Source organism: Brassica rapa, chromosome A02, assembly GCF_000309985.2.
Source record: "Brassica rapa cultivar Chiifu-401-42 chromosome A02, CAAS_Brap_v3.01, whole genome shotgun sequence".
In the NCBI taxonomy this organism is placed as follows: domain Eukaryota; kingdom Viridiplantae; phylum Streptophyta; class Magnoliopsida; order Brassicales; family Brassicaceae; genus Brassica; species Brassica rapa.
The window spans coordinates 23667496-23692870 of NC_024796.2; the positions used below are offsets into that span (position 1 = coordinate 23667496).

At 37.6% G+C, this 25375-nt stretch overlaps 8 protein-coding genes across 12 annotated transcripts; 3 read left to right on the forward strand and 5 right to left on the reverse strand.

The window, feature by feature from the left end:
- Positions 1-44: 44 nt before the first annotated feature.
- On the reverse strand, positions 45-5217 carry LOC103853823 (tonoplast dicarboxylate transporter). Of its 2 annotated transcripts, none has more exons than XM_033283775.1 (4): positions 2813-5217; positions 712-1843; positions 432-626; positions 45-219 (listed from the first exon to the last, which is right to left on the reverse strand). In XM_033283775.1, exons 1-3 carry the CDS (start codon positions 3257-3259, stop codon positions 598-600), a joined length of 1608 nt encoding a protein of 535 aa, XP_033139666.1. In that variant the 5' UTR covers positions 3260-5217; the 3' UTR covers positions 45-219; positions 432-597. The 2 variants fall into 2 exon arrangements, with proteins under 2 accessions (XP_033139666.1, XP_009128981.1); XM_009130733.3 differs by having other exon boundaries at positions 92-219; positions 301-626.
- Positions 5218-5462: 245 nt separating this feature from the next.
- Positions 5463-7468, reverse strand: LOC103853824 (NADH dehydrogenase [ubiquinone] 1 beta subcomplex subunit 8, mitochondrial). Its single transcript, XM_009130734.2, has 5 exons — positions 7414-7468; positions 7003-7294; positions 6842-6928; positions 6659-6754; positions 5463-5727 (listed from the first exon to the last, which is right to left on the reverse strand). The coding sequence occupies exons 2-5, from the start codon at positions 7138-7140 to the stop codon at positions 5671-5673; spliced, it is 378 nt and encodes a 125-aa protein (XP_009128982.1). The 5' UTR covers positions 7141-7294; positions 7414-7468; the 3' UTR covers positions 5463-5670.
- A 427-nt stretch (positions 7469-7895) lies between these two features.
- On the reverse strand, positions 7896-8817 carry LOC103853825 (RING-H2 finger protein ATL79). The gene has a single exon (XM_009130735.3). The coding sequence runs from the start codon at positions 8581-8583 to the stop codon at positions 8050-8052; it is 534 nt and encodes a 177-aa protein (XP_009128983.1). The 5' UTR covers positions 8584-8817; the 3' UTR covers positions 7896-8049.
- A 112-nt stretch (positions 8818-8929) lies between these two features.
- On the reverse strand, positions 8930-11515 carry LOC103853827 (heterogeneous nuclear ribonucleoprotein 1). Its single transcript, XM_009130736.3, has 5 exons — positions 11253-11515; positions 11059-11142; positions 10748-10970; positions 9306-10344; positions 8930-9197 (listed from the first exon to the last, which is right to left on the reverse strand). Exons 3-5 carry the CDS (start codon positions 10967-10969, stop codon positions 9184-9186), a joined length of 1275 nt encoding a protein of 424 aa, XP_009128984.2. The 5' UTR covers position 10970; positions 11059-11142; positions 11253-11515; the 3' UTR covers positions 8930-9183.
- Positions 11516-14748: 3233 nt separating this feature from the next.
- LOC103853828 (acyl carrier protein 3, mitochondrial) lies at positions 14749-15754 on the forward strand. 2 transcript variants are annotated; one of them, XM_009130737.2, is made up of 3 exons: positions 14749-14876; positions 15100-15307; positions 15399-15754. In XM_009130737.2, the coding sequence occupies exons 2-3, from the start codon at positions 15113-15115 to the stop codon at positions 15585-15587; spliced, it is 384 nt and encodes a 127-aa protein (XP_009128985.1). In that variant the 5' UTR covers positions 14749-14876; positions 15100-15112; the 3' UTR covers positions 15588-15754. The 2 variants fall into 2 exon arrangements, with proteins under 2 accessions (XP_009128985.1, XP_033139714.1); XM_033283823.1 differs by lacking the exon at positions 14749-14876 and having other exon boundaries at positions 15076-15307.
- An 807-nt stretch (positions 15755-16561) lies between these two features.
- On the forward strand, positions 16562-17680 carry LOC103853830 (nuclear transcription factor Y subunit B-2). The gene has a single exon (XM_009130741.3). The coding sequence runs from the start codon at positions 16953-16955 to the stop codon at positions 17511-17513; it is 561 nt and encodes a 186-aa protein (XP_009128989.1). The 5' UTR covers positions 16562-16952; the 3' UTR covers positions 17514-17680.
- On the reverse strand, positions 17636-19979 carry LOC103853829 (nudix hydrolase 2). Of its 3 annotated transcripts, XM_009130739.3 has the most exons (10): positions 19811-19979; positions 19629-19720; positions 19187-19394; positions 18862-18927; positions 18640-18777; positions 18475-18552; positions 18346-18396; positions 18236-18270; positions 18048-18156; positions 17636-17953 (listed from the first exon to the last, which is right to left on the reverse strand). In XM_009130739.3, the coding sequence occupies exons 3-10, from the start codon at positions 19364-19366 to the stop codon at positions 17765-17767; spliced, it is 846 nt and encodes a 281-aa protein (XP_009128987.1). In that variant the 5' UTR covers positions 19367-19394; positions 19629-19720; positions 19811-19979; the 3' UTR covers positions 17636-17764. The 3 variants fall into 3 exon arrangements, with proteins under 3 accessions (XP_009128987.1, XP_009128988.1, XP_009128986.1); XM_009130740.3 differs by having other exon boundaries at positions 19629-19838; XM_009130738.3 differs by lacking the exons at positions 19629-19720; positions 19811-19979 and having other exon boundaries at positions 19187-19601.
- A 135-nt stretch (positions 19980-20114) lies between these two features.
- LOC103853831 (trihelix transcription factor GTL1) lies at positions 20115-21977 on the forward strand. Its single transcript, XM_009130742.3, has 2 exons — positions 20115-20626; positions 21086-21977. The coding sequence occupies exons 1-2, from the start codon at positions 20205-20207 to the stop codon at positions 21825-21827; spliced, it is 1164 nt and encodes a 387-aa protein (XP_009128990.1). The 5' UTR covers positions 20115-20204; the 3' UTR covers positions 21828-21977.
- Positions 21978-25375: the final 3398 nt, after the last annotated feature.

Genomic DNA, 25375 nt, shown 5'->3' on the forward strand with positions numbered 1-25375 from the left:
CAACTACTACCAAGTACCAACAATGGTAAATACCCAAAAACATATAATATAATGATAATCATATTAATTAATAGTTTATTACACAACTATATAGCAAAGGACAAATCAAGAATATAAATGAGTAACAGACAAAAGTAATACAAGCAAGCAGGACATAAAATTGTTGATGTAAACAAGGCATGAGCGTTTTCTTTTCTCCTTTATTGTGTTTGTAGAAACCTGAAAACAGAAGAAGCCATGCTGGATAGTGATGTAGGAGAATCATTAATTAGTAGGACCATGAATAAATTAACACTTAACTGTTACGAGTTTTTTGCAATGCACATAGTTATATTTAAATAACTGTTCTCAATATATATATATATATACACAAGAAAAATAGGACCAAACTTACCGGTACGTTGTAAAAGCACAAAAGAAAACAATCGTACCGGAAACTATAGTCGAGCAGGTTACAAAAATGGGCCGGTTTGTTGACCACATCTAAATTTCCTGGTTTGACTGACATATCTAAAATAGGATGCCCCATTGTAAGAATATAGTACACAATGAATCAATAGTGTCTGTTGTCTTGTGCTTCAACTCATTGAACTAATCTCATCCTTTTGTTCCAAAAACGTAAGCCCCTGCCATACAACATATAGATAAGCAACTATTTTTCAAACTGTAATATATAAAGAAAGTGACCATGATCGTAAAAGTTAACCATACCAAGGGTTGGCATCAAGACAGAGAGAAAGGCGGTTCCTGCGATCTTTAGAGGCAAGCCTGTCTTAATCATGTCTTTGATCTCAATATGCCCTGTCGTGAACCCTACGACGTTAGAGGGCGTTCCCGTGGGTAGCAAGAAAGCAAACTGAGCTCCTATGGCACCAGGGACCATCAGAAGCAGAGGATGGACGCGCATTGTCTTTGCAATCTCGATGAGTAAAGGAACCAACAATGTAGTGGTTGCGTTGTTTGAGGTGAACTCAGTGATGGTAGCAGCGATGAGGCAAACGGTTGGAGCAATAGCCCAATAAGGAGCTGTTTCAAGAAACACCAGACCTTTGGATAAGACTTCAGCTAAGCCACTGGAGCGTACTCCATCAGCTATAGCGAACCCAGCTCCTAGTAATAACACTATGTTCCACGGGAGTTTCTTGCATTTATTCCAATCCATTAGCTTCTCTCCCTTTTTAATTTTGTTTGGGATTATAAACAGCAATGTAGCCATCATCACACTCACCGTTCCATCCCCAGCCCGGCCGTGGAAGAGGCTACCCCAGCCGGGGATATCTTGGGTTATATTTCTCGTCATCCACAACAAAACCAACCCACCAAACACAGACAGAACCATCTTTTCAGCGAAACTCATTGTTCCTAACATCTCAAGCTCTCTACGAAGATGAGATTTATGAAGATAAGGAGATAGAGCTTTCCCTGATCCTTTAGGACAATACAACACACATAGAATACCCCAAAGCACCAAGAATATGCACAAAGCTAATGGGAAACCGAAGAAGAACCATTGGCTGAAACTGATTGGGTTACCCTGAGGGAAATAGCTTTTCCACATTCCGACAAGTATCAGATTCACACCTGTTCCTGTCAGTGTGCTCATTCCACCAATTGCAGCCGAGTATATCACACCGAGCACCACCGCCTTGCAAAACTTCCCCACCGCCGGATGCACCATTTCCGACGAAGAGGGCAGTCTTTGAAGTATCCCTGTAGCAACTGGCATCATCATGACGGTAGCCGCCACGTTGTGCATCCACATACTCACGAACGCCGTCGTTGCGCAGATGCCAAGAAGAAGCAGTGGCGCATTTAGAGGCTCCACGCAGAACACCATAGTTATCTTCATGGATAAGAATAATATTATCATTATTCATATGTCCTTGATTATTTATTTAACCTTCACTTAATTAAATAGGATCTACTATCATAATATTACTGTTGATGATCATATATAATTGTAGGTTGTAACCTAATCATCTCATATGCCTGAGTTAGTCAACATTGTGCTATGTGGATTGGCCTATGCTATTTTAAGGTTATACGTACACCAGCCATTAAAGGTTATAAACACCATAAAAACACGGATATGACATATATACTCTCTCTGTTTCATTATATAAATAATTTTAGAGTTATTTTCTGTTTTAAAATATAAGTTGTTTCATGTTTTTATGTAATTTTATTTATTTATTTGGCGAAGTGTAACCAATCAATTTATATACATTTATTTATGATTGGTCAATATATAATCTATATACTTAGTGATATTTCTTTTAAAATAACAATTTTCTTAATCTTTGTGATTTTAGCTAAAACTATTTATATTATGAAATAGATGGGAGTATGTATTAAATAGATGATTGTATATTTTAAGCTTAAACTTTTTATATGTTCAGTTAATATATCAGACTTTTACTTTGTGGAACAAAAGTTGTATATAATATTTGTTGCATTCTTCTACGCTTATATGTATCTCTCTTCCTTATATATACATAGACCACTGCCGAATTAATTTTATTTTAAAGTTATAATTTAATAAGTTTGTATTTAGTTGAAAGCTCTCCACATAATGAATCAATGATCAAAAGTTGTAATCAACTCATCTGTGGACCCACGGAAAATCATCTGCTTACTTCAATATTTCCTAGGATCAGAGTCCCTAGCAACTACATGAGTACAAATTTTTCTAACACATAAAATCGCGAATCTACGATTTAAAAAACGATGCTTACAAAATCTAAAAAGGACAAAAAGATTCTATGAAAATATGAGAAAAAGACAAAGAAAACAAAGAGATAAAACGACTCACGTTAAGGGCGAGACGACGATGTATATTGTAGTGTTCGACGGCGAGAGCAAGGATAAAGCTGCCCAGGACTAGGGCGATGACGTCATCCATGTAAGAACTTGCCACGTCATCCGCCGCCGTGATTCCGAAGAGAGGGAATAGGAAAAGCGGTGACATGGAGGTGATAGGCATCGGAACGGCCTCCGTCAACCACCACTCGAATATCCATACAAGAACGCCGAGCATGTTCCTCGCCCTCGTCGTATCATCTCCTCCGAGCCGTGCGCATAGACACACCACCGCGCAAAGAAGAGGACCAAGAGCGATGTAACAATTATTCGGCGTGAATATTGTCCGGAGATGTTGCCCCACCGTTTTTCTCTCCATTGGTTCGTCATTGTGGACGACCGGTAAGAGCGGAGATTTCATATTGTCGGAGTCTGCGACGGAGACATGATCACCGTTCATTGTGTTAACTCCGGTTTTCGAGGAAGGAAATAGAGAAATGCAAGAAATGTAAGAAGGGAAAGAGCCCTTTTATAAATCAATCTATTTAATTATTATAATGTGTTCGGCAAAAAACGAATGTAAATTTATATTATAGAATTAATTTGTGTGGTCATATAGCATGGTGTTCGGTTTGTTTGTTTTTTCATGTAAAATTTTGTACCTGGAAAAAAATGTTTTCCAACGTGTATATATCACCAATATGTCCTGTTTTTCTTGAAGATAAAATCGCGCTATTAGATAATGGGTAAATATAAAGAAAGGTTATTTATTTTATTTTCAATGTGAATATTGATATCTTTTCAAGTTATCTAAGGAAGTTAGTTTTTATAATTATTTCGATGTTCTATATATCATGGACCCATAAATGATGGGGACAAACGAATTTACAAGTGGCCAACTGTGATGGCTTGTAAAATCTGGAATCTGATGACCCAAAAGAACATTAGAGATTAAGATAACAAGTAAGCATGACTATTTATTGCTATTTAATCATGAACATATACTGCTATATGAAAACTATTAATAAATAATTAATTCAAAGAGTCATGGATAAACTTTGTTGCATAGCTTCTTCATTTAACATTCATAGTCTCGTTTATCATAAAAAAATATCCTCAACAGGAAGTCATTTTAATAATAATAGATGTGAATCAAATAATGTTTTTTTTTGACAAAGAGGTTATAAAATGATTTTATTTCGACAAAGATGAAAATGTTTTTTTTTGTTTGGTAAAAGGTTATGAAAATGTTTACAAAGGAACAAGGATAAAGAAAGGAAGAGCCAAACAGTTGGCTAGAGTCGCGGTAGAGTATGACACGTTAAGAAGTGCAGCCTTTGGTACTCCTCCAGAGCCCAACTTCCCTGGTTCAAACCTTCCTCTTTCTTGTCCCTTGTCTCCATGTATAATTATTATAAAAATACAAAATATATCTAACAGAAATATGAATGAGTATTAATAGTTAGAATCGACATTTATTTGAAGGGTAATCTATCTTTTCTGTCTTTTAAATCTGTCTAAGAGATATATATGCACTCGGTCTAAACTCAAAGCACATACATGCATGTGATGGGTTTTGCCATATCCATTAGTCCAACAAAAACGAAGCCTTAAGAATTATTCCTGATTGCATAAATGTGTATATCATGATGAGTACTTTTGTGGGTAATAAATATTTTAATATACATATCTTAATATTTGAAAAAAAATAATAATTTAGGGACCACCAAACTTTATATATATATATTAATTATAAAAAATTGAAGGTAAAAACGAATGTTTCATCCGGTGTAGACCGGTTTTGACAGTGAGAGAGGGGTGTGTCGTACGAATAATAATGATTTAGTTTTGTCGAGGTCCAAACAATCATGGAGAAGAAGGGCAAGAAACAAGATAACACGTAGCCCGATCAGATTAATGATTTAACGATGAAACAATTAATACTCAAATGGAATATTTGAAAGATCGAAAGAGATCATATCTCATGACTCATGTGAGCTGTCTTTGATTCCACCTCTTAATAGTCAAATATATATGAATGATCATCTTCAAACTAGGTTTAATCAGCTGAGGTGTAAAAATATATGTGGTCTCCAAACGTAACCCGTCTTGATAGTTGTTATAATTAGACTTGTATTTGTTCAAGCCAAATCCAACTCATTATCCCACACTAAAAACGATTCAAATTATACTATTATAAATGTTTGAAGTCTCTTTTCGACGTATAAAGGCCGTCACACCATTCATTCACGAAATGAAGTTTTACCCGTAAGTTATTTGTTTGGTTATACAGGCGCAATACAAATTGTCTTTCCTAACCGAGTTGTCGTGATGAGTTTTGATATATAAGTGATCAGAAAAAACGAATACAGAGGCCTAAATAAACGAACGTAATGCGTATAAGACATGAAATCATACCAAAAGGAGGAAGTTAAATACCTAATACGTAATGATTAGCACCAATTTTCCGATAACTTTGGAAAATACAAAACGGTGACGTACTAGTTCAAGTCTCTTTCAATGCTTCCCATTCATAATGTCTCACATTCAGTAACTTTCCATTTCTGTCTTCTCCTTTTTTCTCTAGCCTTCGTTTACTGACACATGTCGCCACTGCTTTGCTTTGTGTTCACTTACGTAGATACAACCGAACAGAGTTTTAGATTTGCTGAAAACAGATGTCTCACTCTTATGAATCACCCAAATGGTCTTTGATAATTACAGAGACATCACATATAAATGGAAAACGCAAGTCTGTTTTATTATTTTGTCTTCAAGTTCTGAGCACGAAGTTTAAAAATTTTGAAAAACAAAGCAGTGAAGAAAACACTGCTTGAGTTTTGATTCAGTAGATCACTTGATAGGTCTCTTCTATGGCTCTCCTCCAAGCTCCACTCTCAGGTTATCATACGGATACACTCGTGGTGTCTGCAGCGATAACATAGTAAAAGATGATCATGCAATAGAAAAACAAGTATCACAATGACAAAAATACACGAGGAGAGAGATGACATATAAGAGAAAAACAGTTCCAATTCATCTCATCTCATGTATAGACAGACAAGAATACAAATAGCATACTATTAGCCCTAGCGTGCTGTCCAACTTCTATAACGCGAAAGCCTTCAATACAAACCCATCATAGTACAGCCTTTGATACATTGTATAGACATGAAGACAAATATCATATTCTTAGCACTAGTGTGCTGTTCAACTTCCACAAAATCCTTCAAAACAAAACTCATCATGGTATAGCCTTTGACACAACTTTTATGATCGTTGGCCAGTGGCCACTAAGAGAACTGAACCATTGATTATAACTGCTAATACTCTAACTAGACGCTTCAATATTATTTGACCGCGTATGAGCTTAAGCATGTACAAGAGTTCCCAAGAACCATTGTGTGTTTTTTTCAAGAAATCCTAAGAACACTCTACATAATCAGTCAATAAAGAAAGGATGACGAAAACAATATGCAGAAAAATGAAAAATCCATCTCTTCCAATACTTTCGCCAGAAGCAAACAACAAGAACTGATTTGTCTATATTCATAAACAAACAAAATGCAAAAGCTGAATATTGCAGCATTCAGCAGCTGAAGAAAGAACATTCTATTAATTGAATAGTCTTTGGTGAACAAGCCTATTCCAAGTAAATATTTCATATTACATACAGCCAAGAAGGCAATGTTATTTGATGAATCGAATTCAGAGTAGTAAAGGGTAACATTTTATCAGCAAAATCATGACTATTTGCAGCTGTGTTTTTTACTCAAATCCACACACCAGAGAGAATAACACTCTAAGACACCACAATGAAAGCATAAACTACATAGAAAGTTGAAAGCTTTTCACTTACAAAAGGAACTTTTGAAGCTTTATCGTTCAAAACAGCGAGCATACCAAGAGCCCCAAAGAAGCTTAGACCGCCACACAACCATCCCAATGCTTCATACTGTTTCACTCATACCCAATAATTAATCACTAAAAAAACAATTAATCTCAATCCGCAAAAACATTTTGGAAAAAACCCTAAATCAACCTTCCCGACGGTATCAGCAATCCGATCTATGCAAGGCTCTGGAAACGCAGTCCCGTTGTCCCACATCAGCTCGTCGTTCACCGAAAGCTGAGACGCAATCAAGGGAAAGAGTCAAAAATCGAAACGAATTTTTCGGAGAATCTAAGAGAGATTTGACTCACAGGCTTGTCGGGGACGATGTGTTTGCCGACGGGGAGACCCATGCCGGCGCGTTGGCGGAGAGAAGAGGCGGCGGATCGGGCAACGATGCCGTTTCCACCCATGATTCGTGAGGCCACACCGCTCAATCTTCCTGCCATTTTCGCTTTGTTTCAGGTTTCCCTTCTTCTCTCGCAGGAGATCCAAAATTAATCTAGTTAGTACTGATCAAAATCACCAAACGACGTCGTGGAGGCTAACCCTTCAGCTCAGCCAGAGGTTTTAGTGTAAGTAATCTTTTTTAGTGTAAGTAATCTGTGTTACAAAGAAAAAAAAAGTGTAAGTAATCTTTAGAAAAAAAAAAAACTCTGATGAAGTCTTATGGGATGCTTCTACTTTTTTTTTTGCTCAACTTATGGGATGCTTCTACTTACTTAGGTCTGGATATTTCTTTGTAAGAAAACTATATGTTTATTTCTCTTTCTTTGATTTTTATGCAGAATCTTTGGAACAATAAAGTATGGTCTCTTACCGTAATATTATAAGCAAATGGAGGCTATCACACACTTTTACCCAAGATTAGTTTTTTTTTTTCTTAGTTTCCGCAATAATATAATTTTACATGAACGTTGCTTTGTTGGTTAGCCGCTGACCTTAGCTATCATATATGGTAAATCAGTAAATGAGTTTGCCAATTTTTTACTCTAAAATCTTTTTGTTCTTACAAGGCGGAGTTTGGTATTTTCTGATTCATCCTCAAAAGCTAAACGACAATGTTTTTTGCTGTTTTGGTCTTTTAGATGTGGATTGTTAGTAACCACTAACTAGAGACCCCTTCAGTCCTTGTGTTTTCTTTAATAGAGCTGTTATTTTGCATTTGTTTAGAGTTTAATTATAATTTGATTCATACACGTTGTAGTTATTTGTCTGTGTTTTATAGTTTTATCTAATGCAGAACATATCAGGGTAGTAATCTCAAGCAAAACATGATATAACTCTAAGCAAACCATGATATAACTCTAAGATTTGGAACAAGAAAGATGAGAAAGTGGGAGATAAAGTGAGGAAATCTAAGCATTGAGCTCGTTTGTTGAAGGAGCTTCTGTTGACGGTGTAGAGTCTAAGGTGCTTTGTAAGAAGATAGAAGTCCGGCAAGTAGGACATGATGAGCGGGAAGATAGCCACTTGTGGATGCACTTGACATGGAACCCATGATGACATTTCTCCAGCACTTGGATGCTCTCACCTTGTTCGAACTCAGACAAGCAGATAGCACACTCTGCCTCAGCTCCTGCAAGCTCGAGGTCTGAGGAGTAGACAAGCGTAGGAGTTGGTATGGTGAATGAACCATCCGCTTCAGGATCAGGCTTGTGGTCGTTGTCGTCAGTCTCGGGAGTTGTTGGCCGAAGAAAGCAACGGATCGCAGCGCATAGAGAGAGAGCACATATGAGAGCAGAGAAGATAAGTATGAGAAGGACGGATGCGTTTGCTTGGAAGTCAGTAGAGTTGGAGTAAGGCTTCCATCTGCAACTATTGGAGTTACATTCTGAAGAGGCAGAGGACAATGGTGAAGCTGCAGCTACTTCTGCTACTAGCAAACGCATCTTAATTGCTTTGAGAGAGTCTCGTGGGTTTAGATAACCTTATAGACAAGTGTGGGGACAATGGTGGCTGTTCCAGTGAAGTCTTGAAGCTCTCAGAGGAGTTGAGGGATTAGGACTGTTAACACTCGCTTCTCTCTCTTTTGGTCCACTTCACATAAATGGATATTATTGTGGGATTGATCTTTGTCCTCTTGGCTTATCATCAACCACATGGTTGCCACATGTCGCCTTCACACTGCGATTACCTACATTCTAGGCAATACATTGCTCGTGTATTTATTCATGTTTGAGTAAGTCAATCAATATCTATATTTTGAAAAGGACAAAGAGAAAGACAAGAACATAATACACAACTTAAATTGTTTCTTTGTCTCTTTATATAACTCATTTTACATTTTTCTTACTTCAAGATAAAAAGAAACAAAACCCCAAATTAGAAAAAGGGTGAAAAATAAAAACTATAACAACAATCAAAATAGTAAGAAAGTAAATAATTTTTTTTTGGAACAATTACTTCTTTTTTTTTCATCTTCTAAAAAACTCTCTTCTGCAAATAGTCAAATCATCATCTGATCTCCATGGAATGAGTTTCTCACTTCTCTAAGCTGCAATTCCTGCAACAACAACACCACCACATTCATATGATTCATCAGATTTTTCCCAAGACCACAAATGTTTCAAGCTCTCAGACTCAGATGAGAAAAGCCATTTATTATTCATACCTCCGTTTGGTTGCCTGTTGATGTATCCAGCTGGTCCTCTAGACATGAAGTCAAACGCTCCCATTCTTTCCTCCGCCTTTGCAGGCATCGAAAGCCACGCCGAGTCACTGTACAGAGAGTCATTCTCCAAGCTGCTTGAGCCGCTGCTGTAACCACCAACATGACCCCCTCTCATTGCTTCTAATCCTAAGCCTCCTCCTCCCTCACTGCGGTAGCTATTACGTCCCCAGTTGTCTCCGATGCTGCCTAGTGAAGACATTCCACTGAAGCTGCTTCTAGATATTGGTGAGTTTGACATGTAACCTAGACCACCACCATTACCCCATAACTGGTTCTTTGTTGCTGCATTTAACACAGAGCCGTTCCCAACTCCTCCTGACTCAATCTGGCTACCGTACCTGCCAAGCCTCGCGGCATATCCTGGGCTAAAGGGCCGTCCAAAGCCTGCACTGGAACCAGATCCAAAGTTTTGACTCTGGTCCGGCTCAAAGTTCAGCTCTATTCCATATCCATGTCCAAACGGTGAGAATCCACCACCCCTATTACCTAATCCTGGACTGTACCTAACTTCAGGTTTGACTCCATAACCGGAGACTGGACTCGGGCTGAATCCTTGGGTGTACTCGTTCATCAGCAATGCACTGATTCTACTATTACCAAAGCTATTTACATTCATTTGGTTCCGGATAGGGTTCAGAGCCATTTCCTTAGGAACAGCCAGTTTGACCTCAACCATCTTTCCATTGAGTTCGTGGAATGTCCTCTGCAGAACTTTGTCTACAGCGTCCTCTGACTCAAAAGAGATGAACCCGAAGCCTCTCGGTCGCTGGGTTCTGTGGTCATACATCACCACCACATCAGTGATCACCCCAAACTGAGCAAAATACTTCTTGAACTCAGCTTCTGTCACCGATGAAGCCAAACCTCCGACAAAGATCTTCTTGCTGTTAGCTGGGCCAGGTGATCCCTGGAGACTAGTGTTGTTACTTTTGTTCAACACTAGGTGGTCATCTCTTGGAACTGCCTTCTTCGCCTCAACCTGTGATCATGGAGAAAAATAGAAATCTTTACTACTATAAAACTCACACTCGCTGATTGATCCTTGCTTAGTAAATGTAGCACTCTAACTTAGGATCACACGAATGAGAAAGAAAAACAGATTGTAACTCATTGTGTACAATCAGACCAATGAGAGTTCAAGAGAGACCAATGAAATGATCAACATTTTGACCAACATTAGCAGAGAGAAATGATTATTTCTCTTTTGAGTTTGGTACTTTCTTAGTTACGCTGACAGTGACAATGTACAAGATATAGTCTAAAACAGGAATACGAATAAAAAAGAATAGCTTTGCTTCGAGGAGCAGCAACCTTCTAATAAAAGATTGATACTCAAGCAATGTAGTATTGGTTTACAAAAGGGGTTTGATGGAAACACTTACAAGTTTACCATCAATGACGTGTCTGAGCAACACGACTCTCTCAGCAACAATAGGATCAGAGAAGACAAGGAAACCAAAGCCACGAGCACGACCAGTGGCTCGATCCTTCATGATAACGGCCTCCAAAACCTCACCGAAACTCTGAAAATACTCGCGGAGACGATCTTCAGTGGTCTCCCAAGAGATCCCACCGATGAACAGCTTACATGATTCCATCTCCATTCTACAACAAAAAGAGAGAGTATACATATAACACATCTTGATCTAACTAAAAAAGCTTATGAAGAGATTCAAAAGTCGAACAAACAAACCTTTTGGAAAACAGTGAAGGATTAAAACGAACTACTGGGTCTTGATCGGATTGTGAGAACCGATCGACCCACGATCCTGGATTCCTGCAAGCAAACAAACACATGATGAGTCGATCAAGTAAAGGTGTAAACTTTGAAGAAGAGATTAAAAACCCATAAGAGAAGAAAGAGAGAGAGAGAATCTGATGTGTTACCGAAGTTTAAGAAAAGGGAGAAGAGGAAGAAGAAGGGAGATTGAAATCTAAGAGATTGGAGAGGATGAAGCTTTTAATAAGAGGGCGTGAGGCCCTCTTTTCTCCTCTCTCTCTCTCTCTTTTCTTTTTTTTGATTTTCGTCCAATAATAAAAATGGATTTTACTGTTTTTATTTTGGAAATGGCCAAAAAGAAAATGGAGGATGATGGATGGAGTTTGTAGTAGGAAGAAGAGAAACAGCAAAAATTGGCAAAGAGAAGCTCTTTCTTACGTTTTGGTTTTATATGGAATGTTTGGCTTACAGACGATGGCACTTTCGTCTTTTCCTTCCTCTCTCTCTAATATTAATTTCAAGGAATTAATAATTTATAACCGACTCTTTGTTGGTTTGTATTGTAGTACACACCTTTTAGTCTTTTACCCATTGTTTAAAAATCTTGGTCCTTTTTAGAATTTAGACGAATTTTGTTTTTCAAAATCTAACATGAATAAGACTTGGGACGACTTGAAAGATCTAATTAATTAAGATCGTAGTTGAAAAAAAAAATTAAGATCGTTATAGAACTGTTCGAGTTAATTACAGGTTTATCCTAATTTTTTCTCTTTCAAAATCTTTTTTTTTTTTGGAAAATTATCTCTATTATTAAAAGAGAAGTACCCTTTAAAAATACCCTTTAATTTTAAAGTTAATTATATTTCAATAGTACTAAGAATTAAATTGAATTTCCTATTTTAATGCTCGTGTTTTTCAGTTAGATTAATGTGTTTTCCTTATTCAAATATAAATTTAATATCATTAAATGAACCTACATTTTTTAATTAATGAATTTTTCTTAATCAAATTTAAATTTAATGTCATTAAATGAACCTAAAAATACATCATATTTAACGTAGCTTATTACGGACGAGTACAATCCAATAATGAACTTGAATTTTATTTTTACGAAAACGTGAACCACTTGACATATGTAATATTTAAAATATATTAACTACAATATAACAAATACATATAACCTAACTATACTTTAGTTTGAAATGATCATGCTCAAGTTTTATATAGTCAACTTACATCATGCATCTATCGATGTACAATATTCAAACCACCTATAGTTTTCGTTTTCTTTATAAGATGTATCAACCAACCAATCATCCTATTGATTTTCTAAGCTTTATAAAAAAAAAAATCAATAAATACAAACTCAAAATCCAATATCTTTTATTAATCAAAACATAATAACTTCAATGTCGTATCTTTAATGTACCTATTAAATACAGAAACTGTACCTATAATTACACTAATTATAAGAATATATTTGATTCCAACCAATTGATCTATTACTTTGGTAATTGATTTGCTTGCAGAAGAGAAAACAATAAATTTAAAATTTGTAAGAATATAAAGATATAGATATTCCAACTAATTGCCTATATTTGTGTATGATTTTTGCATAATAAGCTTCAAATTGAACATTGAAAAAGATAGAAAGATTTTTTTAAATCTTTTACCGACACAGAACTTAAACAAAATGAAGAGTTAAAGGTAATTTTTTTGTTACACTTCCCGGAAAAAAACGGTTACAACATGGGCTTTCATAATACGGCATTTTAACATATTAATGTTATGGATATTTAATAATTATCTTGACGAAAAACAAAGACTAGAAATAATTTATTATTAATAAAATTATGAAATTATTTACAATTTGATAACTAATTCATCGCTCTTTTTATATGTTAAATTTTTCATAGAAGTTTAAAAATTATTGTATTTCTTTTAAACATGTATAACTGATTTATAATCTTTTATGCCATACTAAGTCATAATATAATATTTTTTCATATTTTACATTAATAACCATTGCTTTTATATATCGTCTACAATTCTCTAATTACGTATATTTGTTCAATTTTTTATATGATATTGAATATTCGCCGCAAATAGATGGTTTAAGATGCCAAAAAAAAAAAAATTGGTGAATATAATACATCAAATATTACAAATACATTATTTAGTTAAATAAATAACCAAAAACTGAAAATTCATACCTGTGTCAGGGTCTAGTTTCCATTTATTTAGAAATATCAGTTTTGTTTTGTTTTATCTTCACATTGGTAGATGCCACATCAGTATCATTATAAACCAAACATATTTTTGTCATCCAACAAAGTGCAAGGCATGGTTCGTTAATCAGCTAACTATGAAAACATTCAACGTGTAATCTAATAGACAATAGTTCTTTTTGATTGCAAATATTCGATTCAGCTTACTATAAAATGAATTTGTCATGGAAATTTTTTTTAAAAAATAAAATTTGGGGAATCAAAGTGGGCAGGAACATGGGGGATTGAATGGTTGATGACGATAAAGATTGGCATCCCACGACTTTTATTGTCCATATATATCTTGCTTTTCAAATAATAATTAATAATTGAATTGAATGATTATTAAAATAATTCAGTGGAAGATGTTTCAAGGACAGAAGGCATTCCTTGTGCATCCAAATAATTACCAACTTTCTTACCCATACTTTCAATTCATTCATCTTGATTCCATTAAACCTATCACTAGTACTACTAACTCCATTTCATGATAAATATCGTTAAAATATTTTGTACATGAATTAAGAAATTACGTTTTACCTATATTTGATATATTATTTTGTTTGATTTTGTTAATTAACAAAAAAAAAATTATTTAATATGTGTATTTAAAATAGAAAATAGTACTTATAATAAAATAAAATTTAAAGACTAAAATAACACTTAATACATAACAAAATAAAATATTAATTTAGTTATTTTGCTCTCTTTAAATATACTTACGTAAATCTCTTTTTTTTTTTGATCAAAACTTACGTAAATCTCTATATTTTTTTCTTTCTTGGTTATATAATTTTTACAGATCAAACATCTACCGTTGAGAACAATACGAGTTCGCAACTTCGCATGCATCACATAAATCATCATATACTATAAAAATGGTAGCATTTACAACATATTAATTTATACTACCAAATAATTTATTCGCCCGCCCAACATTTATCTAGAGTTTAATAATTTCGAATTACTATCATTTATTCATTAAAGTCTATTAATTTCATAAGAGAATGGACATCAAATGTTTAATCTACGACTGTGACACATGGTATTGAATATCCTCCACCAACCATAATGTACTTAGATGTTTTTATAGCCTATTTACTAACTATCGCTTATATAAAAGCTTTTTCTCATTAAAAAAAAAAAGAATCTTTGCTCTGTTTATTTGTTTGACATCAAAAGCTTGCCCTATTAAGAGTTAATACCCTACAGTGGAAGATTAAGCAGTTTTACTAAATCGGGAAAAAAATATTTTATTAGAAAACCAGCACATGTTCATTTTTAGAAGTAAGGGGAGGATTAACAGTATAGTGGGCCCGCATTTTGATATAAGAAAAGATGAATAGCCTTTCCAAATGATTACTGGGCCAAATATATAATCTTTCGGCCCATATATGTTTTCAAGTAGGGTGAAGAAAGATAGAGAGACTCTCTCTCTATCATTCTCCACCTATCTCCCGCTCCAGAGGAATACGACCTAGAAAATAGAAACTCTCATTCGCTGTGTCGTACGTAGCCTCGCAGGTATGGTTTCTTTGTTAAATCAAAGCTATTGCTTGATTATTCTTCATCTGGGCATCAATCTATTCGTTCCATTTTGAATTTCGTATCTTCTCTTGTCTCAATTTGTAGAAACATGATTTTGATTCCTTCCACATCGATTGTTTCTATTGACCATGTGTAAAGCTTGAAACTTTACTGGAAAATTCTACCACTTGGCTTGATTTTCTTGGTGGGTTTGCTTCAGTTCTACTCGGAAGATGCATTGCATCAGGAGCTCAATCCTCCAGCATTTGAGACTCAGAGTGCCGGTTAGATCGGTTTTGCTTCTAGAGAAGGAGAATGTTTTCATTAGTAAAATGAATTTCACAACAGAACATGATGGAGGCCAAGATCAGGTTTTGAGTAAGGTTATTGAACTGGTCAAGAAGTACGACACAGCCAATGCCTCTAAGGTAAAACACTGCTTCTGTTTCTTATTGTTTGCATATAGTGTTTTTACTCTTTTTTTGTGACAAAAGTTGTTGTAACACTGTTTGATTACAGGTTACTGAAACGGCTGACTTTAAGAAAGATTTGTCGCTGGACAGTTTAGATAGGGTGGAGATAGTGATGGCTATTGAAGAAGAGTTCTCCGTTGAGATCCCTGATGAAAAAGCTGATAAGCTTACTTGTTGTGCTGATATTGCAAGCTTCATAGTCTCTGAAACTCACTCCAAAGCGCCAGAGTCCTGACTTTATTTTCTTGTCTTCATTGTTCTGTTAGTCAAAGTCTAGAGACATTTCTCTCATCCCTTTTCATTTCCATTTCATCTTATCTATTCAAGTGTGATCATACAACTGTTGTGCCAAAAACTTGAGAACCTTTACACATAATATGATGCAAACACCATTTATAATTATATTGTTGGAAGGTAAAAAACAATGTGGAGAGACTCGGGTCGGTTCTGTGACAGAAAAACCAGCGAGGAAACAAGTTTGATACGTTTGTTTATATTGGTCAAAGTGTGATAGCATCCATAGGGCTTAGGTACATGTACTGGCTTGATGACACATGTGTTTTCCAGGTCTGGAGTTGGGAAGGAAGATTGATTTCAAACTCTCCCAAATCATTTGGATCTACTTTTGTATCCAGTGTGACACTTGATGGCAACACCAGCACCTGTGTGGATCATGTCAAGTATTCAGATGGAAGACTTTTGTGGGTTTCGTCCTCGCCATGTAGTTGACCGAACAAGAGGTGGCAAGAAGAACTTTATCTACCAACAGATTCATTGTCTATATAGGTTTTTAAATTCGACAACTGAACAACTTGGACCACTCAGGTTTCCAGGTGGGCAACCATTAGTTATGTCATTAGGAGATTAATTAAGTAGTAGTATGACATTATAGTTAATTAATCACGCGCTTAGAAAAGCAAACTATGGTCGGTCCAACGGAGAAGATCAAGACCGTCAAATGTGGGAAACTGGACCCTTTCCTCAACAGCGTCTGATCTAATTGGTCGATGCAGCTTGATGGCAATGTAACCCCACCACACCCACATCCAACCCCATTTCATTAAAAAAAAGTTCAACACATTAAAATAAGAAAGGTAAAATTGACCGATAGGTCGTTGAGTGGCAGTTACCCTCTCTCTTCCTAACGCCTTCCTCTTCCGCTCCGTCTCTTTCACGCTCCGGCTCATCCCGTTCTCCGTGTCAACCACTCTCCCCTTTAGCGCGTGCGTCTTAAAATTAACAGACAAAAGGTGGGCCGGGTCCATTAACGGTCCACACACGTGGCAGAGCCTTAAAGGGCTGTTAATCCTCATTATAATCCGACGGTTGAGCACGTATCCAGTGTCAGAACCTTATCAGTAACTGGACGATTAATGTAAACACACGTGTCAAGCGAACAGAACTCGTGCATCGTCGCTTTATAAAACCGCCGGCGACGCATACAATCTCAGCCGACACTTTGAATTCGCTTTCTCAAACCCTAATTTTCTCGCTTCAGGCAACCACCACTGAACCGTATCATCAATGGTGTGAAGCCATGATGATTTGAAAAAGAGTGAAGTTTCTGTTTTCTTTTTAAAATTTCGTAGTAATTTTCAGAATGGGGGATTCAGACAAGGACTCCGGTGGAGGGCAAAACGGACAATCTCCGTTGTCTCCCAGAGAGCAAGACAGGTTCCTACCGATCGCTAACGTGAGCCGGATCATGAAGAAGGCTTTACCCGCGAACGCCAAGATCTCCAAAGATGCTAAAGAGACGATGCAGGAGTGCGTCTCTGAGTTTATAAGCTTCGTCACCGGAGAAGCGTCGGATAAGTGCCAGAAGGAGAAGAGGAAGACCATCAACGGCGACGATTTGCTCTGGGCTATGACCACTCTAGGGTTCGAGGATTACGTTGAGCCGCTGAAGGTTTACTTGCAGAGGTTTAGGGAGATCGAAGGGGAGAGGGCTGGACTGGGGAGGCCGCAGACAGGTGGCGAAGGTGGAGAGCATCAGAGAGATGTTGGTGTTGGTGATGGAGGTGGATTCTACGGTGGTGGTGGGATGCAGTATCACCAGCATCATCAGTTTCTTCAACAGCAGAACCATATGTATGGGTCCACAGGTGGTGGTGGGGGTGACGGTGGAGGAGGAGCTGGCTCCGGTAGGACTAGAACTTAAAAGAGATTGGTGAAAGTGGATCTCTGTATATAGATACATTTATAAACATGTAAAACTATTTAAGTATCATGTTGGTTATGTAAAACTAGATTTTGAGGCTGTGTAAAGAGAGACCAAGTGTGTATTTGAAACAATATGATTCGCTAACGGATCTGTTTAGTCTTGTATTAAAGTGTCAATATGCTTACAAAGAAACCAGCTTTGATGAAAACTGTAGAGATTTGCTTTGCTTGTTGTAAGAAAGAGGAGGGTTAATGGCGGGAATGGAGGTCGCGGGTGTTGAAGTACAAGTTGCCTTGTTGATCAGGTGCAGAGACACGGAGAGGAGTGAAGCCTTCGTAGTCTCCGTTGGCTTTAGCAGAGCAGATGGCTGTCATATATCTTAGTAGCTCATGGTTCTGTACGAATGGTTGTTTTGTGTATTCCTCCCATGGCATCCACTAGAGCATTTATTTAAAAAAAAAAAAAAGACGAGGTTTGTGAGTGTTTTGGTGGTAGAGATTGGGGGGTGATTGAAAGGGGAGAAAACGATACCTGAGCTGCCTCTATCTCTGTCTCCTGTGCGTTGATTTCCAAAGAAAGGGGCTTTAACATGCACACGAAGAACAAATCTGACTTTTCAAAGAAAGCTTTGTGGGTCTGTCTGCCAGAATTTGTAAAAAGATTAGAGTCAGTAATGTTGCAATATAAGCAGATGATGGGGTTGGAGTTGGAGTAGGAACCTGAAAGCCAATACTTGTACAAATTCTGTATCCACCTACAAACATATGATCCATGATTAGCTCTGGGGTCTCAGCTAAAGTGTAGAGGTAATGAATGAAGAAAGGCTTACTCCGGTCTCTTCTTTCACCTCTCTGACCGAGCCATCATGGATATATTCACCCTGTGTCAACCCCCACAAAAACAAATCAGAGATTTGGAAACAACCAAACATGTAATGGGATTTGAAAAGAAGCAGAACCTCATTGACTACTCCGGTGGGGAACTTCCAGATACCTTGGCCTTGAAATCTTCCTGTCTTCTCTTGAACCACCAGCACCTTTTGGATTCAAACACAAAAACAGAGATGTGAATCAGTCATGGAAATGTTCCAAACAGACAAACAGAAAAACTCATGTCACCACACCTCTTTATTGTGGTTAATGACAAAGGCACCAATGCCAACACGGTGAGAGGCATTGGAAGGAATTGTATCGCCTTCTATTGGAATCCAATACACAAGCATCAAGTAGTCCTTCTCCGCGTGATGGAACCAGAATCCCTCCTACTCACAAAACACACAAGCAGTTTTGTTTTAACCTACAAAAGGAGGTTTACAGAAATCTGATTTGCAGGGTAAGCACAACACCTTAACAGCAGCTTCGGCAAGACCGATAAGCTGCCTAGGCAATTTGATCCACACTCCCTTCTTCCCCTGCGTATACAAAAACGTTTGTAGACAAGCAGCTATCATACACGTTACTTCAGGTCCAAGAGCTATAGTTAGTGTAGTGGCAAAGTAACACATAGTCTCTCTGGCCCGCATTGGGAATACAATAGCTTTCAGGAAGAGAGTGACATCAACACTTTGCCACTCAAAACTTTTTCGATGTCTCTATACAACTTATTGATTCAATATCCATCAGATCAATTTAACAAGAGCTAAAGAGAAGAAGAAAGAAGAGAGTGAGCACCTGAGTAGTCCAGGTAGAGAGAGATGACTGGAGAAGTGCAGAGAAGGCAGAAGGATCCATGGGATGACTAATCTCCGTCATCACGCCACCGTACTTGTCTTCAACCGCCGGAAGCACTGTAACGCCGCTATTCGCATCCTCACCAGCCATCAGGTTCGTGGAGGAGGAAGAAGCGGACATGGATCTGATCCTCGTCGCCGTGGAGCAACTGCGAAACGCAGAGAACCCATCAGCGGGAAAACGCAGACGCGGATTCATCAACAATCTGATAAAGCCATAGCTTTTCGCCAAACGGCAACTCATAGTTCGCTACTCAACCGAGAACTCAACTTTAAACTCAAAGGAATTGCCTTTTTATTTTCTCAATCATTATAATATTATTTACAATGTTACAGAAAGATCGAAACTAATCTGCTAAAATGGATCAATAGGATTTGCCAACCTGATTGGCACTAATGCACTTCTCTTTACCCCCAACGTCTGAAACCAATCAAAAGGAACGAACGTTCTGCCTCAAGTATATTTTTATACTATCTGTCAACATGAAAAATATTATACAATCTTTATGCCTGGCCAAGACAAACCTTTAAAGTTTAAAGATAAATGTCAAAAGATTGTACACACCAGTTTCTCCTCAGAACAGTGACACAATAATCTTCTCAATCTATTAGTATATGATATAATCTAACGTCTCTTTGATGTTCACGCAAGTGTATGTGACGTGATATGATTTAAAACCGTAGAAAATAGTGTCGGTATGGCTAGGCTGAGCCACAGACCCAAAGTATTTCGCTTTTACACGAAACATATATATTCGTCTGGGGCCGGGGCCGGGTCCGGGTAAGAAAACGACTGAAGTAGGGATAAAACGGTGGTTATCTTGCTCCTTTGAGGGTATAAATGTCAATTACACAGTCACAGAGTCTCACCACCAAAGTTTTGTTTTTTACCCTTTTGAACTGGCTTTTACTTGGGCCGTATCTGCCGCCGCCCGTTTATCATTTTTTTACGTTTGCTCATGGAGCTTCTCGCCGGCAACTGTCGGAAACGACTCGCCGATGACGACTTTGCCGAGGATGTTGACCCCTTCGGTGGCTCTGACTGGATGTACGGCGGACGTTCGCTGAGAAGTCAAGGAAACGACGACGCTTTGGCTACGCTCGCGGACTTGGCGCCGCCTCCGCAGAAACTGAAACCCATCAGGTGTGTTGTTAATAAGGCTTCGCTGGAGGATCGGCATCCTCTTGATATTCTCGCTGGGAGTCTAGACAGGCTTCCGGAGATGGGGTTTCTTGAAGACTTCGATGCTCCTTTGGGGTCGAAGATTGCTGACGTGGAGGAAAGTGGTCTGTTGACACGTGGGGTTGGGAAGGGTTTAAGGTTTGAAACAGAGGTTCAAGGTCAAATACATGGTACATCTCGTGATGGTGTGTCTCTGAGGTAATAACAACTTTGTGCATGTTCGTTTTGGTCACACTTCAGTTTTTGTTCAAGTTTTTGGATCTGTTACTGTGTAAAGTAATTACTTTTCACGTTTATTAGAAGCTTGTTTGGTAAAGCTAAACACTTTACTTCTCTCTTGATGTTGCTCCATTCACTTAGGCTTGCCTTATCATTTTGAGTTTAGATTGGTTGAACATTTGAGGTAAAAAGCATTCAACTTTCGCAGATTAGCATTACAACCTTCTACGGTGATGTTTATTTGGTTTTGACTTTTGAGTGTTGTTTATACGTGTAAGCAGTGAGTCTTAAGTTTTTGAATTTTGGGGACTGTATGTTCAAATGTGCTGCAAATATTTGTTAGATGCTGAACTTGGAAGGGGTTTTATCTGGTCTAGATGTTGAAGTTGTGTTGGTCTATAGTACTGGCAGTTGATTAACATGTTCTTGGTTTTGCAGTCCATCTTTTGATAGTGACAGCGAGGGAGACTCTTCCCAGGGCGTTGGCAAGGCGGTCACGGGTAAAAGAAAGCGGCAAAGTAGGGAAAAGCGGGAGCATTTCATGGAGAAGCTGGTGGGGAAAATGATGAGGCGGCAAGAGAAGTTGCATAACCAACTGATCAACGTGATGGAGAAGATGGAGCGGGAGAGAGTGAGAAGCGAGGAAGCTTGGAGGCAACAGGAAATGGATAGGATGAAACAGAATGAAGAGGCTCGGAGGGAAGAGATGTCACGCAGCTCAACTCTCATCTCTTTCATCAAAAGTGTAATTGGTGAAGAGATCAAGATCCCTAATGCTTTTGTTCACGCTCAACCACTCCAGACTATTCCCAGACAATGCGAATGGGATCAGACACAAGGAGACGTAAAGTTTGTGTTTCCAGGCGGAAGAAGGTGGCCGCAGGAGGAAGTGCAGGCGTTGATAGCTAGCAGAAGCGAAGTTGAAGAGAAGACAGGGGTGGTTCACAAGGGAGCGATATGGGATGAGATATCAACAAGAATGAAGGGAAGAGGGTACGAACGATCTGCTAAGAAGTGCAAGGAGAAGTGGGAGAACATGAACAAGTACTACAAGAGGGTGATGGAAAGTAGCAAGAAACAGCCTGAGCACACTAAGACTCGCTCTTACTTTGAGAAACTAGAAAGCTTTTACAAGACCAACTCAGTGAGTGCAGAACACTCGGGAGAGAAGGAACAGTGAGGGTTTAAGATTAGTTTTTCTTTTTTTGGTCACGGAAGCTTGTAGATGATTTCTTTTAAAAATTTCTGTGTACTTCTTTCTACGACTTTGTGTTTTGTAAGGTGTTGAGTTTAGAAGGGTTCGAAATAAAGACAAAAACGTTGGTGATTAGGATTTTGTAACGGCAATGGGAGACGAGAAAGGATCCTCGGTTGCATAGAGTGTGGCTGAACACGTTGTGGAGGTTGTGTGGTCTGCAATTACAAATGCGGCCAAATTTTTTAGTATTATTCCATTATCCTCTTCCTCTCATCCGAACGGGTTTGTTTTCATTGGTAATGATCCTAACTCTAAAATGGATGGTTCATCATCGCCATCAAGTGGGGCCAGTGTTGAAGTATATCCGAGACTCAGCAACATGAGTACTGAGAACAATTGTTAATAACGTTGACAGCTGACAGATGGGAGAGTCATAAATCTTTAGAACTTCTTAGGCGTTTTATATGGATTATTGATTAAGCGGATCCCTATACTGATTTTCTAACAATATTGTTCTGAAAATCATTTAGTTTAGTCCAATTAGTCAATTAGGCTGAACATTTTAGCTGAACATCACATGAATCTTTTCGTGAAATACAATTTTATGTTTTCTTAAAATGTAGTGTATTTAGCTGAACATCAAGGAATCAATGAGGTAGATGTTGTGGTAAATAAAACGCGTAACCAAACTACTCAAGAAAGCCTCACAACTTCAATATTACATATTTTATATATATGTATGTAAATAATGATTATATATAATTAATATATATATATATAATAACTCTAAGTAAATAAGTAAAAATATAAGTAAATAATAACTATATTTATATATAAGTAAATAATAAATAAATATAAAATTAAAATAAGTAAATATACAATATAAAAGAAACAAGAGTGAGAAGGGGACAAACTCTTTGTTTTACTTTTGTATCTTGCACTGGTCACTCGGAGTTCAGTGATGATACCATCAATCTTAGCACTGTGGAAAAAGAAGTCTACCTCAACCGTTGAATCCGAGAATAATAAGTAAATATACAAAATAAAAAATAAAAAATATTGCATTAAATATTTATTATAATATTATAATAAGTAAATATAAAATATAATAAAAATAAATGATAAATAAATTTGTCTGGTTCACTCTAGAGAGAGTGAATAGAAAAGTACTTAGAATTGACAAAGTCAACAATGTTGTCTCTACAATCTCTACAAAGTCAACAATTATTGATTAAGCGGATGCCTAGACTGATTTTCTAACAATATCATTCTGAAAAATCATTTAGTTAGTCCGATTAGTCAATTAGGCTGAACATTTTAGCTGAACATCACATGAAGCTTTTCTTGAAATACAATTTTATGTTTTCTTAGAAAGCAGTGTATTTAGCTGAACATCAAGGAATCAATGTGGTAGATACTGTGCTAAATAAAACACATAACCAAACTACTCAAGAAAGCCTGACAACTTCAATATCAATCTTCTTCCAGTCAACTGATAAGTCTGTCTTAATCGCTTTTAACGAGAAGACGATAATCATTCCTAGCCAACTTGTGTATAGAGTGGATAAAGACATCCAAAATGTCACAGATTCGGCAATCAATGTCATCTTGAGTTTCGCAGGCACTATTGTCATCAGTATAAACTCGGTCTTACCCTACAATAGAGGAGGGCTTGTCAGGCTTAAGAAGGCGGATGTAGTTCCAAGACTGAAAGCACGTGGGGTTCGTGTGTTCGTAGATACATTTAGAAACGAGTTTGTAACTCAACCCCTTGATCTTTTCTCGGATTCAATGGTTGAGGTAGACTTCTTTTTCCAGAATGCTAAGATTGATGGTATTATCACTGAACTCCGAGTGACCAGTGCAAGATACAAAAGTAAAACAAAGAGTCTGTCCTCTTCTCACTCTTGTTTCTTTAAAGTTCTTTTTTTTAATAGAAAATCTGAGGTCATATTTGATTGCAGAGAACCAGTGCTATAGAGAGACGGGTCTGTTTAGAACCGGTGAGCTCTTACCTTTCGCAAATCCAATGCTTCTTTCACCAGCTCAACCCCCATATCCGTTACTAGTTAAGTCAGATGTCAGGGAATCGTCACTGCCTGAAGTAAGAAGCAAGCAGCCGCCTCCTTCTTATGCGGCATCAAAGGCAGTGGCGAAAGCAATGCAAGTCTACTCTCCGTTTAAAACCCTTGTGGTTCTTGTGATCTTCTTTATCTCAGTTTAGTGTATGGGATTGGGAAGTGCTTGTAACGAACTTAAACCGCATTATCCGGCAGTAAGACTATGAATAACAACAATTAATTAGTATGCCATTCTTCTTTTAAGATTTCAATAAGGTATCTGAAAATTTAAAATAAGATAGTAATATGGCAATGGATAAGTTTAATTAATGTCCCTGCCAAAGAAACGTCATCACTTGGACGCGCGGCTGTGATTACTGGTTTGGTACAAATATGAGTTGCATGAAGATGGTTTAAGATTGTTCAGTTTGATGCGTAGAGGATTGGTTCACCCATACTCAGTAACTTATCTGAGTGCTCTATCCGCTTGTTCAGGCTCACAGAGGGTAATACAAGGGAAACATATTCATGCTCTTTTGTAGAAACTTGGGATTGAATCAGACTTACGCATTGAGAGTATGCTAATGGATATGTACTCTAAATGTGGAAGCCATGAAGATGCCTGGAAGATCTTTGAGTCTGCTCAAGAAACTGATGAAGTTTCGATGACTGTGATGTTAGTTGGTTTAGCACAAAATGGGCAAGAGGAAGAGGCTATATATATATTTCTTCATTAGAATGCGCTTCAAGATGTTCTTGGAGTCTCGTTTGTCGATAATTCCTTGGGTTTAGACAAGCAGCTTCATTCTTTGGTTATCAAGCGAGGATTTTCCGGTAACACCTTTGTTAACAACGGACTCATCAACATGTACTCAAAATGTGGAGATGTAGATGGTTCACTCAGTGTCTTTAGACGAATGTCAGAAAGGAACTACGTTTCATGGAACTCAATGATTGCATCGTTTGCTCGCCATGGACACAGATTAGCTGCCTTGAAACTATACAAAGAAATGATAAGCCAAGACGTGAATCCCATAGATGTTACCTTTTTTTTTTACCACTGCTCCATGCTTGTTAGCCATGTAAAGTTGATCAACAAAGGCCAAGAGCTCTTGAAAACTATGCAAGCAAGAGCCTAAGACATGTATCGTTGACATGTTGGGGCGAGCTGGTCATCTAGAAGAAGCAAAGAGCTTGGTGCTTTGTAGTTTCTATGGTGACACTCAAATAGGGAGATATGCTGCTGAGCAGTTGTTTCAGTCTTCACCTGATAGCTCAGCTCTTCATATTTTGATGGCCCACATATACTCATATAGAGTACAGGGGAAGGAGAGAGAGAAGACGATCAAGAGAATGAAAGCACTCTCAAACGACGTTGTCTTTCTTGGAAAGGCCTTCTTTACTATTGGGTTTTCTTGGGCTTATTAATGAAAGGAATTAGATGGGGGAAAAGAGTAAAAAGAAGAGAAA

What these genes read in the sequence shown, in the direction of transcription:
- LOC103853825 (XM_009130735.3), bottom strand. Translation starts at nt 8,583, where the DNA reads ATGCGTTTGCTAGTAGCAGAAGTAGCTGCAGCTTCACCATTGTCCTCT.
- LOC103853830 (XM_009130741.3), top strand. Translation starts at nt 16,953, where the DNA reads ATGGGGGATTCAGACAAGGACTCCGGTGGAGGGCAAAACGGACAATCT.
- LOC103853827 (XM_009130736.3), bottom strand. Translation starts at nt 10,969, where the DNA reads ATGGAGATGGAATCATGTAAGCTGTTCATCGGTGGGATCTCTTGGGAG. An exon ending in ACGTCATTGATGGTAAACTT is followed by an intron (nt 10,345 to 10,747) that starts GTAAGTGTTTCC and finishes CCATGATCACAG; the next exon opens with GTTGAGGCGAAGAAGGCAGT.
- LOC103853829 (XM_009130738.3), bottom strand. Translation starts at nt 19,489, where the DNA reads ATGAGTTGCCGTTTGGCGAAAAGCTATGGCTTTATCAGATTGTTGATG. An exon ending in TTGCCGAAGCTGCTGTTAAG is followed by an intron (nt 18,778 to 18,861) that starts GTGTTGTGCTTA and finishes TTTTGTGAGTAG; the next exon opens with GAGGGATTCTGGTTCCATCA. An exon ending in CCACCGGAGTAGTCAATGAG is followed by an intron (nt 18,397 to 18,474) that starts GTTCTGCTTCTT and finishes GGGTTGACACAG; the next exon opens with GGTGAATATATCCATGATGG.
- LOC103853824 (XM_009130734.2), bottom strand. Translation starts at nt 7,140, where the DNA reads ATGGCAGGAAGATTGAGCGGTGTGGCCTCACGAATCATGGGTGGAAAC. An exon ending in TTGCTGATACCGTCGGGAAG is followed by an intron (nt 6,755 to 6,841) that starts GTTGATTTAGGG and finishes TGAGTGAAACAG; the next exon opens with TATGAAGCATTGGGATGGTT. An exon ending in AAGCTTCAAAAGTTCCTTTT is followed by an intron (nt 5,728 to 6,658) that starts GTAAGTGAAAAG and finishes TTATCGCTGCAG; the next exon opens with ACACCACGAGTGTATCCGTA.
- LOC103853823 (XM_033283775.1), bottom strand. Translation starts at nt 3,259, where the DNA reads ATGAACGGTGATCATGTCTCCGTCGCAGACTCCGACAATATGAAATCT. An exon ending in ATCGTCGTCTCGCCCTTAAC is followed by an intron (nt 1,844 to 2,812) that starts GTGAGTCGTTTT and finishes TTATCCATGAAG; the next exon opens with ATAACTATGGTGTTCTGCGT. An exon ending in TGTCTTGATGCCAACCCTTG is followed by an intron (nt 627 to 711) that starts GTATGGTTAACT and finishes GTTGTATGGCAG; the next exon opens with GGGCTTACGTTTTTGGAACA.
- LOC103853828 (XM_009130737.2), top strand. Translation starts at nt 15,113, where the DNA reads ATGCATTGCATCAGGAGCTCAATCCTCCAGCATTTGAGACTCAGAGTG. An exon ending in ACACAGCCAATGCCTCTAAG is followed by an intron (nt 15,308 to 15,398) that starts GTAAAACACTGC and finishes GTTTGATTACAG; the next exon opens with GTTACTGAAACGGCTGACTT.
- LOC103853831 (XM_009130742.3), top strand. Translation starts at nt 20,205, where the DNA reads ATGGAGCTTCTCGCCGGCAACTGTCGGAAACGACTCGCCGATGACGAC. An exon ending in CGTGATGGTGTGTCTCTGAG is followed by an intron (nt 20,627 to 21,085) that starts GTAATAACAACT and finishes TTGGTTTTGCAG; the next exon opens with TCCATCTTTTGATAGTGACA.